We start from the raw sequence: 16,696 nt of genomic DNA, 5'->3' as shown, positions 1-16,696 counted from the left end.
TAATTAAGTATGCCCAATTTCCCAATTGTGACAAAATCTAATCTGTTCTATCTCTAATCGCAAACAATCCCCAATCTCCCAATTGTAAAATTGCTCAAAGAATAATCATTATAAACAGAGATAAAACACTGAAATAATTTAAATTACTTAACAGCAATGGAAAGGGTTCATAACATATAATCCTGAATACTACATCAATCCTCTAACACAAAGGAATTTAGTTATGCATAATGTAAAAATAAAAACCAAAAATCAGATGATGAAGCAATTGATCTCATCCAAGTAATCTCCTCGTCCCCACCGTTCTTTTGTTATTCTCCTCTTATTTATATGTTAACAGTTGTAACTTATCGAACCGCAGGCATGGAAAAATCCACAACCTGCCTGTGGAATCCTCCGGCTTGACTTTTCAATTTCTGGCACCTTTCCACAGGCATGGAAAAATCCACAGCCTGCTTGTGGAATCCTCTGGCTTGACTTTTCAATTTCTGGCACCTTTCCACAGGCATGGAAAAATCCACAGCCTGCTTGTGGATGTTTCTGACTTCAAATCTTCACTCTGAAATATTTCTATAGGCATGGAGCGATCCACAATTCAGTTGTGGAATCTTCTGATTTTAATTCTTCGCTCTGTCTTTTTTCCAACTTGATACTTGCTCCCTCCAAACCATAATTTAAGCACCTAAAACACTTACTTACAAGAAAAAACAAGCAAACCAACTGTGTAATCTGAAACAAAGATAATGCATGATAAAATCAACCAAACAATGCAATAATGTATGCAAATAGCCTAAACTAAACATGAATGCAAATACAATTTATACACACATCAACCAGTGACCATTCATGATGAAAATCTGTGATCATAGTGCCATAGTGGATGTGGTTGGCGTGCGTGCACATGGGATTATTGTTAATTGTATTTTTTAATGTGAAATATTATTGGTGCCATGAGTGCATCGATATTGAATGATAATGTTGTCTGTGTTTGTTTCTGCATAAATGTATTGAATTTGATCTGGAGGTGAGACTCTATACCCAGTTGTGTGTTTTGGTAGTGTAGAGTACTCATCCTTACATTCATTTTTTAGGTAAACAAGACGATCAGCACTGGATTCAGTGAAAATGATGGATGGAACTGCTATAGGACTAGGATATAAATTTGAAAATAATGTATTTAAAAGGGTCCTATAGTAGTGCTTTGATGAAGATTGTAACCCCTTTTTCTTATTTTAAAATATTTGATGAAACCATGGGTTGAGAACTTTATTTGAAATGAAACTTTTATTATTCCAAATTTGCGAAATTATTATTTAATGAATGTTAAAAATAAAGTGTTACATTTATTAATCAAATTGACATGAATATTAATATATTTTTATTTAATAGATTATGAATAAAATTATTAACTTAAAATTTTAAAAAGATATTTAGCATTTGATATAAATTAATGTATTGAATCAAATTGCTTCTAATTTTGAAAAATGTCTTGGAATTCTTTAACGACGATGTATTAAAACTTCTCATTATTTCTTTTTATAATTGAAGAAACTTAATTAATTAATAAATTAATGTATTGAATAGTTAATCTTTGATATTGGCTTAACTTTTGTTGTCCAGTGATTAAGTTTCTTTCATATGATTTTGCTTTGTTTGAGTTGTTAAGAAATTATGGCATATTTTGCTTAAGTAGTAAAGTCTTTCTTAGTTATTAATGATAATGTTTGCTTTTGCTAGATGGTTAAATAATTAGTGAACCTTCTATCCAATGGTTAAATGTTTGTGGCTTCTACCTTTTACAGTGGTTAAGAAATGATTTTTGATTTGTTAGTTTGGTGACTTTCATTCTAATTGATATATTTTTAGCAATGGTCAATGTATTTTCTCTTTCACATACATTTGTATCACTTCTACTAAGCTGGATGTGTTAGTACATACCTTCCAACTTCTAACTTGCGGTGACTTTCAAAGATATAAAAATTAATTAGAAATTAGTTATATTAGATAGAAAATTAGTTGGTTATATAGGTCATGTTATGCCTCTTGTAACTCATCTTTTTACTATTGTAATCATTATACTTTCATCTTCTTGTAAGCCATGTTTCTTAAGTGTCTTATTTTGGAAGGGTCTTAAACCAAAAACGTTTTTAGTACATTAATTAATATTTACTACTTAAACATAATATTTTATACTTGGCAAAATTTTGACAACATTTCACATTAGTTTCCAACTACACAACTTGAATGTGAGTACTTGAATGTGATCATTTATCACAATCAAGCAAGCAACTAGAGACAATGTGAAATATACCAAACCAAAATTTCATTAAGTATAACATATGTAATATCCTCAATTTTTTATTTAAAAATAAATAAATTTTTATAACAAAGGGGAAAAATAGAAGAATTTTGTTCTATTTTATAGATTTAAGAATTGAATGAAAGCAAAACTTACATTTCTCTTATGAAAATTTTATAAGATTGCAAAGTATTTAAAATTTCTAAAAGAATAATTTCAAGACATTAAAATGATGAATAAAATTTTGAATTACATCAAACAATTATTCAGTTCATATCGCATACGTATAAGTTTAAAATACCATTAAGAACATTTTCAAATTATTCATTACAACAAAATTTCTAAAATATTATAAATTCTAAAATCTGATGTTTAAAAGTATTTGCAGTTTTTGGTCAACATAAATTGTAATTAGAGTAAAGTACTATAATTTCTCAAATTATTCTAGTCCCTACAGAGCAGTCTTCCTTCTAATATCACTGGACTATGATCCTAGAATAGATCAATCATCTTTATTTTCTCCTTGTTCGCCTTCCTGAAAAATAGTTAGTAAGGGTGAGTATTTCTCGCCCCACTAAATCTCTTATTCGATAGAAGAAGGTATATATATATATATATATATATATATATATATATATATAATACTAAAAATATTATCTAATATACATTGGATTAATGATAACACTCAAATCATATAGATCATTATCACAACAAAGCACACATACACCCCAACCAATCAATCATCTTTGCAAATATTTATGACAGGTATTTTCAGACTAGTCTGTATGTCATAATACATGTATTATACTACTTCAATCAATATGTCACAATATATATATATATATATATATATATATATATCCTAATTGCACCCATTGATGTATTACAACACATATATCATAACAACATCAATCGATATGTTATAATGCATATATTATAATCATACAATTTCTATATTACTTCGTATTCACCACACTTTCACATTTATTACACTTTTATATTCATTGTTCCTGGGATCCCTTGAAGACTTCATAGCATAGATAGTTGTTGGTTGGCTGCAACAACATGATTACACGCGTGTACCGACTCAACCCCTTTTAGTAAAGGTATGGTCAGGGGTTTAGGTCAGAAAATAAGTGTAAGGCTTGTGGTGTCTTTTCTCTCTATTTTCATTAATTTTGCGCAACCATGGAAAAGCATCCACCACCCTCATTTCCCTCAGATCTTTACAATCGCCCCTGTTTTCCACAGTTCTAGTGTATCTCTGTGACTATCTATACTTATTATCAACATTTCTTATGTTATTCTTATTCTTTTCTATATCATTCTCATAGATCAACGTATCATAATACGTTCGTCTTGATCATATAACTTAATGTATTACAATACATGTATTATGAGTATACATTTTGATGTATCAAAAATATCATAATAATATCCATCAATCTATCTAACTCCTGTATTATAATCACCTCTTTCATAATTCCTTCATCATGTCATATCATTTACTTTTATACATAAAACTCTTTCTTCATTTAAGAATATTATAACACTTTTCATCAACAACATAATTTCAATAATTTCAATACACATCAGCCATCAACAAACATTCATATTTATAGTATTATATCCATCTAACACAGAAGGTCCTCAAATAATTTCACACCACACATATCAACACAATGTGCTAGAGGTCGGACACCTTCGGACTCAACTCAATTGTACAATTTCAATATACATGCTTTCTTAGTATCAATCCAGTCGTTTATCCTAAAGTTTGACAACATACAATATTCACGGTATATCTATTATTTTAAAAATACTAAATGTATAAGTCTTAAATTATCTCTAAACAAGGTTTACTAGTAAAATCATAATATTTCTTGAAATAGTTTTGTTCATAGCTTTTGTTACAAATTGGATTTAGTTGGTTTTAAAAAAAAGCGTGGGGTTTTCATGTCAAACTCTCTATTTCTACACATTAGATTTTTAAGAAAACTTTAGTATTCTAGGGTCCCAATAGAAATTTAGTATTTTCAAACCAAAATACCAAGAAGGAGTTAGGGTTTAGGATTAACTCCCTTTACCTGAAAATGAGTCTCTTAGATTGAGTTTTCCTAGAGATCCGAGGAAGAGGCATAACATCCTGAGAGAGGATATTGCCTTGAAGGTTGAGGTTTCATTAAATATCACAAAGTATAAAACTTTAGATTAGATAAAACTGAGAAACAAGAATGAAGTTAGAGAACCAAGCTCCAAAAAACTTACTTAGATCTAAATGGTTGAACATCCAAGCCTGGATTCAAAAGAAGATTGAATTTTGGAGGAGGATTGTTTAGAAGAGAGGGTGAGAGATCGAAGAGAATAGCAGAAGGGGTCGAAACTTTGGATTGTAATCCAATTTTTCTAAGTTGAAAGCTCTTAAATCCCCCTTAACTCGCGATATTCTCCTTACAGCAAACCATTCTTTCGTTGTAGCAAAAAACTAGACAAAATTTCTCTTTGTTATCTGTCATTCTAGTTATAGCGAGAGCTCTTCGCTGCAGCGACAAAATTCTGGTTATAGAGAGCATCAGAAAGCCTGATTATGGAAGCTTTTTCTCGCTATAGCGAGATACCCTGCACCAAAATTCCTATTTCCTTCAATACAAGGGCCACAAAATTAAGGGTGTTACAACATACAAAATTTTAAGAAGTATTACTAATTACTTAATAAAAAACTTTGTTCCTTAACTGTCTAACTTGAACAATTTAAGATTCAACATAATAACTTCTTCAATTATTATTTTGAATCTCAATCAGTAAACTAAGATTTCACTTAAATTTTAAATTCAAATCATAATATTTGGTGTAGGAATTGAGTGTAGAATTGAGCTTCAGAATTTTAATTATTATGTTTGGATGTCCATTTGGAATTGAGATTATATTATTTTTCTACACTTTTTGCACTTGACACAAACTATATTGTTTTATGTTAATTTTATAATAAATTGTTTGATAATTTTTTTAAGTTGTTAGATGTTAGAAAAAATATTAGAAATTAATTCAATAACTATAAAGAGTACAAGAGAAACAAAAAGGAGAAAACTAGTGCAAGGTGCAACAATTATTATAGTGGTCACAATAACTTTATGGTATAAATAAAGAAATATACCCAAAGAGCCAACAGACGAGAGTGATAAAGACACAGAAAGAAGTATACTTTTGGGGCAATCATATCATGAGACTGATGAAAATTGTTATAATTAATTACGTCTTACTAACACTATAGAATTTGATTTCAACTTAGAATTATAATTCTACATTCTAATGGAATTGGAATTAGAATTATAATTTTAAACTCCAATTCTAATTCCATGCACCAAACGAGCCCTTAGAGAACAATTTACATATATTCATAATATTTAGTAAACCACATGTATTTGCACCCACAATTTACATTGAACAACAAAACATAAAGCATACTTAAAAAAACATATAACCATTTGCCTACAAAATACCATGCTAACCTTAAAAAACAATAAGCATTTGCCCACGAAATACCATGCTAGTGATACTATCAAAGTGTTTAATTAAAAATGTTCACACCATTTCATTAGCAAGGAAAATCATAAACTAACAAATACAAACCATCATATAGTGATTAGTTCTAAGCAAAAGACAATTCTACTCATTTGGATTGTACTATTGTACATATCAACTTAATTACTTAATTATTAACTACTCAAGCTCTTGAATCTATATTTAACACATTTGAGGATTTTAAGTTCAAGTTCCTATTCTCCTAATTAGACTATATGTATGGCTAAATAAAGGAAAAAAGAATCTTTATTTTTAGATACTTAACAAAATGAAGCAAATATATTTAGAGTTCAAAACTTGTTGTAAAACCATTGCATTAGTCACTATCAAAATAATTTACTCTTTAAGCCAAATGTCAATACAAGCTTCAATATACAATAGAAAATATTTACATTTATTACATAAATTACACGAAGGAAATATAATTGAATCAAAGTTCAAAACAACTACATTGCTAAGTCCACTAAATCAAAGTTGAAAACTACTACCACTATTTATATTGCTAAGTCATATTAATTGCTTAAGTAATTTATATGGCTCATTGTTTTATGACATTGTGACAAATTCAAAGTCTTGCTTCTAATATACCATTTGCTACAAGAAATTGCTACCTATATATGATATTTTCAAGATTTGTTCTTTTTGTCTCTCCCTCTCTCCATAGCTTATAACAACATAGTATGAAATCTGAATAAAAAATGAACAAATTTTTTCAAAATGTAAAGAGTATAGGCAATGACAGGTGTTATTGTGCATTTTATATTCACATCTATATCTCAATTAGACTATGTTATATATAACTTATGCTTTTAATATCATTATATAATTTACATGGTCTATGTGTTATGTAGTTGCTAATTATCTACATTAAGGCAAGTTCACTAACCTAAAGTTCCAAATTTGCCAAAATAAGCAAAACCTAAATATAATTACATAAAAATAACTTAGAAAATCAATGTTACTGACTTGAATTAGCTTTGCTTTGACCTGAATTGATGTTCATGTCAATGGCAGGGATACCATTGCAATATTCACTTCAAACATTGATGAGATTGAATACAGGGAGTAGAGAGTATTGTTAAGTCAGATGAATAACAAAGAAGTATACTCAAACAATGTAAATGAATGACTTTGCAGATAATGGTCACAACAATAGTGCAAACAATGGTGACAAAGATGATATAGAGAGAACAAAGAGAAATATGGGGGTCCACATAGAGGAGAGTGAAAGCAAGGGCAGAGATGAACAAGTTTTGTTATGGTTCAATTTTAGAGAGCGGTTAGTTAAGAACCACTCTCCGACATTCAACTTAGATAGCAGTTACATGTCTAACTACTCTTCAAAGCATTTTTCAATTACATGTTTAACTATTCTCCAAGTGTTGTTCAGAAAGCAATTTTCAATTAATTGCTCTCCAAATGCTGCTTAGAGATCAGTTCTTTAATAACTGCTCTTCATGTTCGTGTAATTTGGTATAGTAATTTTAAATAATGAGTATTGATAAGAGCTTATAATAAGCTTAACAATAAAGAGCTTAAAGTTTAAACTTATCTAAAGATTCCTTTAATACTTTAAGTATGATACATTAAAGTTTTTGTCTAACTTCCTTACTACTTGTTAGTGTTTAAATTTTCATGAAGACACTCCTCTTGCTTATCCCAAAGATTTTAGAAGAGATTGAGTTTGCTCTTTATAGTTGTACAATTTAGATTATGTCACTTTTTAAATACTAATATGACATTGAAAGAAGTAAAAATATTTTAAATTAGTTATTTTTCACATAAATAACATATAATAGTTTAAAAATATTAACATTTTTTTTTATCTTTTTTAAGGTATTATTGTGTTTCAAGAATTATGAATTTAATAATTTAATAAGAGTTTTAGACTGTGATTGATAAATATATAATATTGTGATTTAAATTCATAATATATTATGTGAAAGAATATACCATTTATTGTATCGGCAAATAGATTGTTTGTTCATAGTTCTTAAACAAAAGAATATCACTTGTTAGCTAACAAAGAAAGATAAAATTATACTTAAAAAATTGCTAGTAATATATTAACATACTATTAATGTTAAAATTTATGTAAGTCTCTCTATTTCTTATTTCTAATTTAATAATTTTATTTATATTTTTTATAATTTTTAATAAATTTTTACAAATAATTTAAAATATAATATTAATACTTGTGTATAACTTGTATAAGACAATTTTAGGCGAGGCAAAATTTCATTATTTATGATGAGTATGATATTAGACATTATGAGTTGAGATTACACCTTAAATTATGTTTAGATAGTTTATAATGTATGACCCATGTAGATACAAAGGATCGATTTTACGAAAATTTTTAATTGCAATTTTGAAATCAAATTTAGGTTAACGAATGGAGCTAAGTAAGAGGCTTGAGTTTTGGTAAGTTTTCTTAAGATTGAATTAATATTTTTTTAATTACTTCATAAGTTATATTCTGCTTAATTTTAAACTCGTGATATATATGATTGCTTCTTTTCTATGCTCACTTTGTTTACTATGCCCCACTGAATCTCTATTACTTGTTTATTTTCTTCCATTTAAATTCACAGGTCATGAAGCATGGAATTTTTGGACTTGTTGATCTACCCAATAGTTGTTCCGTTTTTTTTGGTAAACCTTCTACAAATGCATTTGTAGGAATAGAATGTCTCTTTGTTCATCATTTTGTTGTACATGTGATTTCATAATCGTGATATGATCATTCATGCACAATTGTTCTTTTGGAACCTTAACATTGACTACTACAAGTCTTCATACTACTTTATGATATTAAAAATATAGAGCAAATTCTATCAGTTTTTTTTGTGGCTCTTTGTTATTGAAATAATGTATATCTTTGTTGTGGTCCCTCTTTTAAGTTTTTCAAGATAATTGAATAGTAAACTAATATTAACTTGTGTGTTAATTACTGTCTAAAGGTGAGTTGTGATAAAATTGAATCATATAGACATATCTATATGTTTCCTATCACAAAAGTTATTTTACTATTTATTCAGCAATGTAAATTAAAATTAACACTTCTTACTCCTTCTATTAAACTTCCTTTTAACTATAAGTCAAATTTTAAACTGAATTTTTTATTTAATATAAAAATTACTCTCTTTTTTCGTGTAAAAAACCAAGAAATAAAATTACAATATATTTTCTTTTCTCAAAACTCTATTAAGAATAAAATAAAGAAGTCTTCCATCATTCTAGAAAAACTACTAATTTAAAATACATAATAAATATTTTTAAAACAAAAAATCGTTATTATGAGAGCTCCTTAAAATCATTATTTATTTGAAAAAGTAAATTTTATTGCACTGAAAACCCATTTTCTGTTTGCATTTCATAAATAAAATGTGAATGATATTTATAATAAAAGTTTAATTTTAGCATACCGCGAGTATAAATTTTTTTACACAACCCAACTAATTAAGATATAATTTTTATATTAATTAATAAAACATTAGTAATTATTGTTGATACAATTATATAATTTATTTAAAACAAAACCAAAAACTTAGAGTACGTTCATTTTCTTTTTAAAAATACTTTTTTAAATAAGAGATAATACACATATATATTATATTATATATTTTTAAAAGGAAAAATAATCATATTATAAGAAATTGTTTAATATTTAAAAACATGAAATCACTGGAATCTTAATAGATTCCCATACATGTGCTTACATGTCATAAAAGATGGAAATGAGGATATAAAAAAGGAAAGAGTTAAATAATTTTGAAATTTAGATAGGATGATGTATTAGGAGAGAGTGATGTGAAGGAGGAGGCAAGAGGTGGGTGGGGGAAACAAGAAGGAAGGGTTGTGGGAGGAGAGAGAGAGGAGAGAGAGAGAGAGAGAGAGAAGCGCCGAGCTGCACTCAGCAGAGCCTAAGCGCGAAACCATCCTCTCTCGCTTTTCTTTTTTTTTCTTCTGAAATCATTTCATTTCATCTCAATCAGCACACCGTAACCCTCTTCACATTCAATTTGAGTTGGGAAAAGTGAAATCCTGTGTTCCACATTTCCAAACACTCCTCTTTCTCTCCCTTCGTGAATCTGCCGCTACAGTATTGTGCAGTGCCGTTTTTTCTCAGATCTGGTGTCGGTAAAGCGGTTACCCCTCAACGCTCAATTCTCTTCTCTTTCTCTCTTATATGCATAGAAATTAATTTTGATTGATGTGAATTGCTTTTGTTGTCAGAAGATGGAGAGCGAAAAGAAATCGTCGGCGATATCTGACGTCGGCGCGTGGGCCATGAACGTTGTCAGCTCCGTCGGAATCATTATGGCCAACAAACAGCTTATGTCCAACAATGGCTATGCTTTCAGCTTTGGTCAGCCTCCGTCTTCTCATCTATGTTTGGATCTGAGACTGAGAGTTACAGATCTCTAATTTCTCCCACATTTTTTGTGTTCTGCGTTGTTTCCTCTGTCTTTCCATTCACGATCCGAATATTCGTAATACTGTCTGATTTTTTAATGCTTGATGCTGACCGTCGTTTATTTTATTGGCGCTGTGTGTAAAATTTTAATATTGTTACATAGGAAAGCATCTGCTCATGAGTTGTTAATGTTGACAGCTTGATATCATGCCATGATTATGTATTTGTGTGGGTGTTTGTGTGTTGTTGATACTAATCTTTCCTTCTTATTTTTTACAGCGAGTACGTTGACTGGGTTCCACTTTGCTGTGACTGCTCTGGTTGGTCTAGTGTCAAATGCTACTGGTTACTCAGCGTCGAAGCATGTACCCATGTGGGAGCTTATTTGGTTCTCTCTGGTTGCCAATATGTCTATCACGGGGATGAATTTTAGCCTCATGCTCAACTCCGTTGGATTCTACCAAGTATGGTTTTATAATGATAGGGATATCATACATCATGTTCATGGCTTGGACAGTTTGACTTTTTCTCTCTTTCTTGTTAAGAATTTAATCTAATTCAGACATAAGTAATGCATGCATATAATTCAGACAATCTTCCATCATCGTCATACTCATATCCTTTCTGTCAAGCATGCACCAGGGCAATTATTTGAATCATTTCATCCTAAAAGTTGTAATAATGTGTACCTAGCCTATCCTTCAGAAAGGTGCTCGTAGTGGTGGGTTGTGTATGTGTAATTTGTAATTTATTGTTGTGAAAGTAATGAGCTTTTGGTATGAATAATGGAACACTAAATGCAAATACAAACTTAGGGTTATGAATCTACCTTCTTAAAAGCCTACCTAGAGAATCTGATGCAATGAATCCCATATTAGTATTAGTTTTGGTTTGTTAATGCGGAATTTCACATTTTATTTCCTCAATGCACATTGGTTTTTCCTTTTAAGTATCTGCACTTGTGAGTAGTAATGTCAACCCTTGGAGTATTACTAATAGCATGTTTAATGGCCATTTAAAGCCGCTAAACTTACGTTTGAAGATTTAAACGTGGTTCAGAATTTGTTTCAATATGTTTGGCAGTTCTATATTAAAATTGATTTTGCCTCTAAATAATGCTCGAGTCAACATGACAAATTGTTGCTTTTGCATAGAGTTGAAAATATTATGTTAAGTTTTACTTTAAACTTACTTTCAAGTTTCAAGGGAAATGTTTTCAAACATAAATCACTTTACTTCAAACTCACTTTTAATTAAAATCAATTCTACAAAATCAAGTTTATTCAAAAGCAATTTTACAAACAGCCAACCAAACACACTCTAACTAAAGAGATATTTATTGTTAAATGTTAGGAATAATAATTGCAAGTTTTGTAAGACAAAATAATTATGGCAGCCTAAAATCTAAGTCTTCAAGTGCTCTTTTTGATGTAGACCTGTTATGTTTGGGACAGAACAGGCAATAAGTCCCAGGTCCCACTCCAATGCATAAGTCAACATCAAGAATAAGGATAATGCTTTGGAAGAGGATTGGGTGCATGAGATGGGATGAGAGAGAGAGAGAGAGAATGTACCTTTGTAATGAGAGGGAGATAGTCTAGGCTTTGAGTGGGTGACTGTGAAGAGCAGTGTTCTTGGGCTGTGACTTGGAGTATCTGGTTATGAGGCTTCCTATGTAAGGACCTTCATACTGGGCTGTCAGCCTTTTCACTACCTGACCTAAGATGTAAAGCTGTTAACTATGGCATTTTTTTACTGTATGGTGTCAGGTGCTTAGTGCTTTTGCAAGGATTACAACCCTTTGTATTTTGTGGTGATCTTATAATTAGATTGTGCTCAACTTTTCAGTTTAGACAAGCAAGTAGTAGTTGCTATAATTAAATCTCAATTCTTATGTATCGGGAGTTGCTTCCTTCATTACATTGTTTTCGGACATATGTGTCCATTCCCATGATTTGAATGATAGCTACTTATGCATGCCTTCATTTTGAATTTTCATTGCTTCTATTTTTCAGTTGTTAATTCTCTCGTTACATATGTTCACAGATATCAAAGCTTAGCATGATTCCTGTGGTTTGTGTGATGGAATGGATCCTTCACAGTAAGCACTACCCAAGGGAAGTGAAAATGGCAGTGGTGGTTGTGGTGATTGGTGTTGGGGTTTGCACTGTAACTGATGTAAAAGTCAATCTCAAAGGTTTCATGTGCGCCTGTTTAGCAGTTTTGTCAACATCTTTACAGCAAATTGTAAGTATTATGTAATGATTCTTCTCCAGAATGCTGGTGATATAGATATAATTAATTGCAATTTCTGTTGTGGTTTCCTTTTCCCCTTGCCATTTTATATACAAGGAATTGGTTTAGTTTTATGTGAGTTCTGGTCCTTCTGGATGCAACTTCATTAGATTTAGGTCTAGTTTGGGTAAACTTCTAAAGAAGTCCTTAAAGAAGGAAAAAATCAATATAAAAATTAATAACATTTCTCTTATAAGTTAGAAACAACTTATTGCTTCACATTTTAGATAAATAAAATTTGAGAGCTTCTAAAAAAATAGAAAAATATAAGTTGTCTTTAACTTATGAGAGAAATTTTATTTATTTTTTATATTGATTTTTTTCTTCTTTAAGGACTTATTTGAAAGTTACCAAAACTGGGCCTAGATTCATGACTAAAAGCATAATTTCTTCCCTTTTTAGGTCTAATAACGACTTGTCTTTTGCCTGTATATGGTCATTAGATCGGATAGGCTTTATTGTTAAAAGATGAGTATGAGAGATTGTACTTTCCTCTATTAAAGTTGCTTGTGTTACATGCCGGTATTTATTTGTGATGTTTGTGGAAGTCGCTTGTGTTATATGCCAGTATTTATTTGTGATGTTCGTGGGATTGACGCCCTTTGATAACTTATTCTTTTTCTCACCTTTGTTGAGACAGTCAATAGGTTCTCTTCAAAAGAAATATTCAATTGGATCTTTTGAATTGCTGAGTAAGACTGCTCCCATCCAAGCCCTGTTTCTTCTTATTCTTGGTCCGTTTGTTGATTACTACCTCAGTGGCAAGTTGATAACCAACTACAAGATATCTTCTGGTGCCATTGTAAGTTCCTTTTTCCCCTTTTGACTCTAGTATGTTATATTCCCTATGTATTTATCTTTTATTGCACAAATAGCGTTGGCTTATTCATATAACATTTTTCTTAACCCATGCAGTTATGCATTCTCCTTTCATGCTCGTTAGCTGTATTTTGCAATGTGAGCCAATACCTTTGCATCGGGCGTTTTTCAGCTGTTTCTTTCCAGGTTTTAGGCCACATGAAAACAGTGTGTGTTCTGACATTGGGATGGCTGCTATTTGATTCAGAGCTAACTTTCAAGAATATCATGGGAATGGTTATAGCAGTTGTTGGCATGGTAATTTACAGTTGGGCTGTAGAGGTTGAAAAGCGCTCAAATGCAAAGACCTTTCCTAACTCAAAAAACAGCCTTACGGAAGAAGAAATTAGACTATTGAAGGATGGAGTAGAAAAGAGTCCTCTGAAGGATGTTGAACTTGGTGGTGAAATTGAGAAATGAATCAATTGATTTAATTTGGTTTGTGCCTTTTGTCTAGTCTACATGGTAGTAAATCCATTTTTTTCTGCTCCGTTTTTACAATGTGTACTGCATTAATTTGGTTTGTACCCTAGTGTCTATCTGCTTACACTCGCACAAATCCATTTTTACAAGTTGTTTCCATTCATCAGCAATGTTTATTTATTAGTTTGATATTTTACTTTTGTTGTTACATTGAGGTTATTCATTTGGCCTGCCAGGATATTTGCTAGATGAACAATACGAGGGCGCCATTAAGATGTACAATGTGTATGCTAGTGAGAAGTGATAACCCCTCACGCAATTTCTTGTTTTATATACATTCATTTTTGTCTTTTATGCTTATCAATGGTACAGTAATTATTGAAATTCAATAAAGTTATTTAGTTCGATATTTCTGGGCCTTATTTGGCATGATTGTCACTTTTAAGTTTTGAAGATTTTAAAAACAAAATAATTTTTGGTTTATAGCTTCTAAATTTTGATGCTAAAGCTTAAATTCAAATTACACCAATCATTTTTACTTTTCAGCTTAAGTTCATTTAATGATAAAATGATCTTTCTTTTTCTGTCATTTTACATTTTTTTTCTTTTTCATTTCTTATTTGCTTTTCCTCTTTGTCTCTTTTTTTTTATACTCTCTTCTCACTGTAGTTCCTTTTTTTTTCTCTCTCTCTCTTCTCCTCCCTCTTTTTCTTTTTATTCTTTCTTTACGTTTCTCTTTCTTTTCTTATCTCTCTTTAGTTTTTTCTTTATTCTTTTTAATTTTTCTCTTTTTCTTTTCTCCTCCGTCTTTTTCTTTTCTTTCCCGTTCTTGTTCTCTTCCCTGTTCTTTCTTGCCCTTTCTTTTTCCATTTCGTTCTTTTTTATATTTGTTGTTTATTATTGATCTATTTCTATTTGGCTATCTCTTTCTTTTTTCGTTTCTTGATATTTGGCTCGCTTTTTCTCTCTTCTTTTCTTTTTATTTGTCTATCTTTTTTTTATCTTTCTTTCTTTCTATTACTTCGTCTTTTTTCTTTCGTTCTTTATTTTCTTTTCATTTTTCTTGAATTTATGTACAAGTTTTTATTAGAAATTTTATTATATCAATAAATTTAATATGTTGAGAATATTAAATATATAATTTTAAACAAAAAATTATTATTTATTAATTCTTTATCATGTCTTTAGACATATATTAAAAAATTAATTTCTATTTATTTTTAAAACATTAAAATTCGTTAATTTAGCGGTGAAATTGAAAGCTCTCATTGAATAAACACGAGCAGTAATACAAGTCAACAATTTTACTTTTATTTTTAAACATGTCCTGATAATATATATATACAAACACACACACAAGGGTTTAAAAATTGACGTGAAATTCAGAGATAAGACTAAAGCTGTGAATCTTATTATAACGTCCCTTCTCACAGCTATCATAGTTCAAAAATTGAATAACACTTGGATCATTATGAAAGAAGCCAAAATATCGACCTGCAAAGGTACACATATAGGTGGTTGCATCGACAAATGCACAAAGAAAAAGGAATAAAAGACAATCTTCAATAATAAATTAATCACTTATAAAATAAATGAGTTTTAAAATACAAGAACTCTACAAGATTAGGATATGCATACTAAAAACTAAGGAAAATAGAGTCTACTTTCATCACTTCACTAGTTAAATAAGGAGGAAGAGTTTAACTATTATTGTACCAATATAAGAAAGCACTTATCTACATTAAGACTATCAAATAGATATGAAAATAAAAGAAAAGAAATAGAATGCCACCTTCGTGATAACTATCTGTGTATGTAATTAATCTTCACCCGTATAAATTATTTTCAATGATTTGTTTTGGTCAAGAAATTAATTTCAATAACTAAAATTAGTCGACATTATATTTTTGTACTTGAAAAAATCGTCTTTAATTTCATAAAGGCTTCAAATAGCCATCTACTAGTGATTGGTAGCATTAAAATATGGTGAATTCAAAGACTTCCTGTATGCTGGAGAGAAACATTTGATCTTTCTGCATTCACAAGTTCAATGAATAAATACGGACTAAGGGTAATTAACCTTATTAAGCCATGAACTTACTGTTCTTCAAATTTTATAGCCTTATAGAGTAAGACTTCATGCACTTCTTCCCGCACTTGTTTTTGGTTTCAATGGGAAGAAGCAAAGAAACAAACTGATAATTATTTAAAATGTTTCCATATATAAGATAGAGAAGCAGAACATGTAAAATTCAGAAAGTATCAACCACAAACTCACGCAATTTTTTTCCTCTACAACAATATATGAAGGTGAAGGTTACGGGAAAAGAAAGTGATTACATTTTATTTGATTCATATATAGGTAATGAGTTTTTGATTTGGAATGTGATAAAGAAAGTATGCAAGATATTGATTAGAGTTTGATTAATTATAATAGATTGGGTTCCATAGCTGATTACATATATATATATATATATATATATATATATATATATATATAATTATTATTTAGAGAAAGTTGCTCATAGGAAGATATTGCACAATAATACAAATATTCATAGATTTTATAAAGCATGCAACAAAACATGTTTTTAATTATCAAGTTATATAATGTTATAGCATGATCGGAAAGTAAAAAGAGGGTACTCTAAAAATAGAAAAACTTTTATTTCGAAACACTAAACTAAAAAATTCTGGGTAGTCCCCTAAAGAAAAGAAAAGATAATGGTTTATTTAACTTCATAGTTTGAAAGTTATTTCTATTAGTTTTATCATTATATACTTTTATGTGCATGAAAAAAAAAGAGGTGCTCCAATGT

General features: G+C 29.8%; 1 protein-coding gene across 3 annotated transcripts; it reads left to right on the top strand.

The window, feature by feature from the left end:
- The first annotated feature begins 9,658 nt into the window (after nt 1-9,658).
- Nucleotides 9,659-14,283, top strand: LOC113869054 (UDP-rhamnose/UDP-galactose transporter 2-like). 3 transcript variants are annotated; one of them, XM_027505172.1, is made up of 6 exons: nt 9,659-10,024; nt 10,121-10,253; nt 10,581-10,765; nt 12,348-12,548; nt 13,237-13,398; nt 13,512-14,283. In XM_027505172.1, exons 2-6 carry the CDS (start codon nt 10,124-10,126, stop codon nt 13,872-13,874), a joined length of 1,041 nt encoding a protein of 346 aa, XP_027360973.1. In that variant the 5' UTR covers nt 9,659-10,024; nt 10,121-10,123; the 3' UTR covers nt 13,875-14,283. The 3 variants fall into 3 exon arrangements, with proteins under 3 accessions (XP_027360973.1, XP_027360974.1, XP_027360975.1); XM_027505173.1 differs by having other exon boundaries at nt 9,675-10,032; nt 13,512-14,263; XM_027505174.1 differs by having other exon boundaries at nt 9,779-10,020; nt 13,512-14,186.
- Nucleotides 14,284-16,696: the final 2,413 nt, after the last annotated feature.

The sequence above is a fragment of the Abrus precatorius genome, unplaced genomic scaffold (assembly GCF_003935025.1).
Source record: "Abrus precatorius isolate BTA unplaced genomic scaffold, Abrus_2018 Scaffold6, whole genome shotgun sequence".
In the NCBI taxonomy this organism is placed as follows: domain Eukaryota; kingdom Viridiplantae; phylum Streptophyta; class Magnoliopsida; order Fabales; family Fabaceae; genus Abrus; species Abrus precatorius.
This window is presented reverse-complemented; position numbering and strand designations above follow the sequence as displayed.

Coding starts and splice junctions, on each gene's coding strand:
- LOC113869054 (XM_027505172.1), top strand. CDS start 10,124: ATGGAGAGCGAAAAGAAATCGTCGGCGATATCTGACGTCGGCGCGTGG. Junction 10,766..12,347: donor ACTCCGTTGGATTCTACCAA/GTATGGTTTTAT, acceptor ATATGTTCACAG/ATATCAAAGCTTAGCATGAT. Junction 12,549..13,236: donor CAACATCTTTACAGCAAATT/GTAAGTATTATG, acceptor TTGTTGAGACAG/TCAATAGGTTCTCTTCAAAA.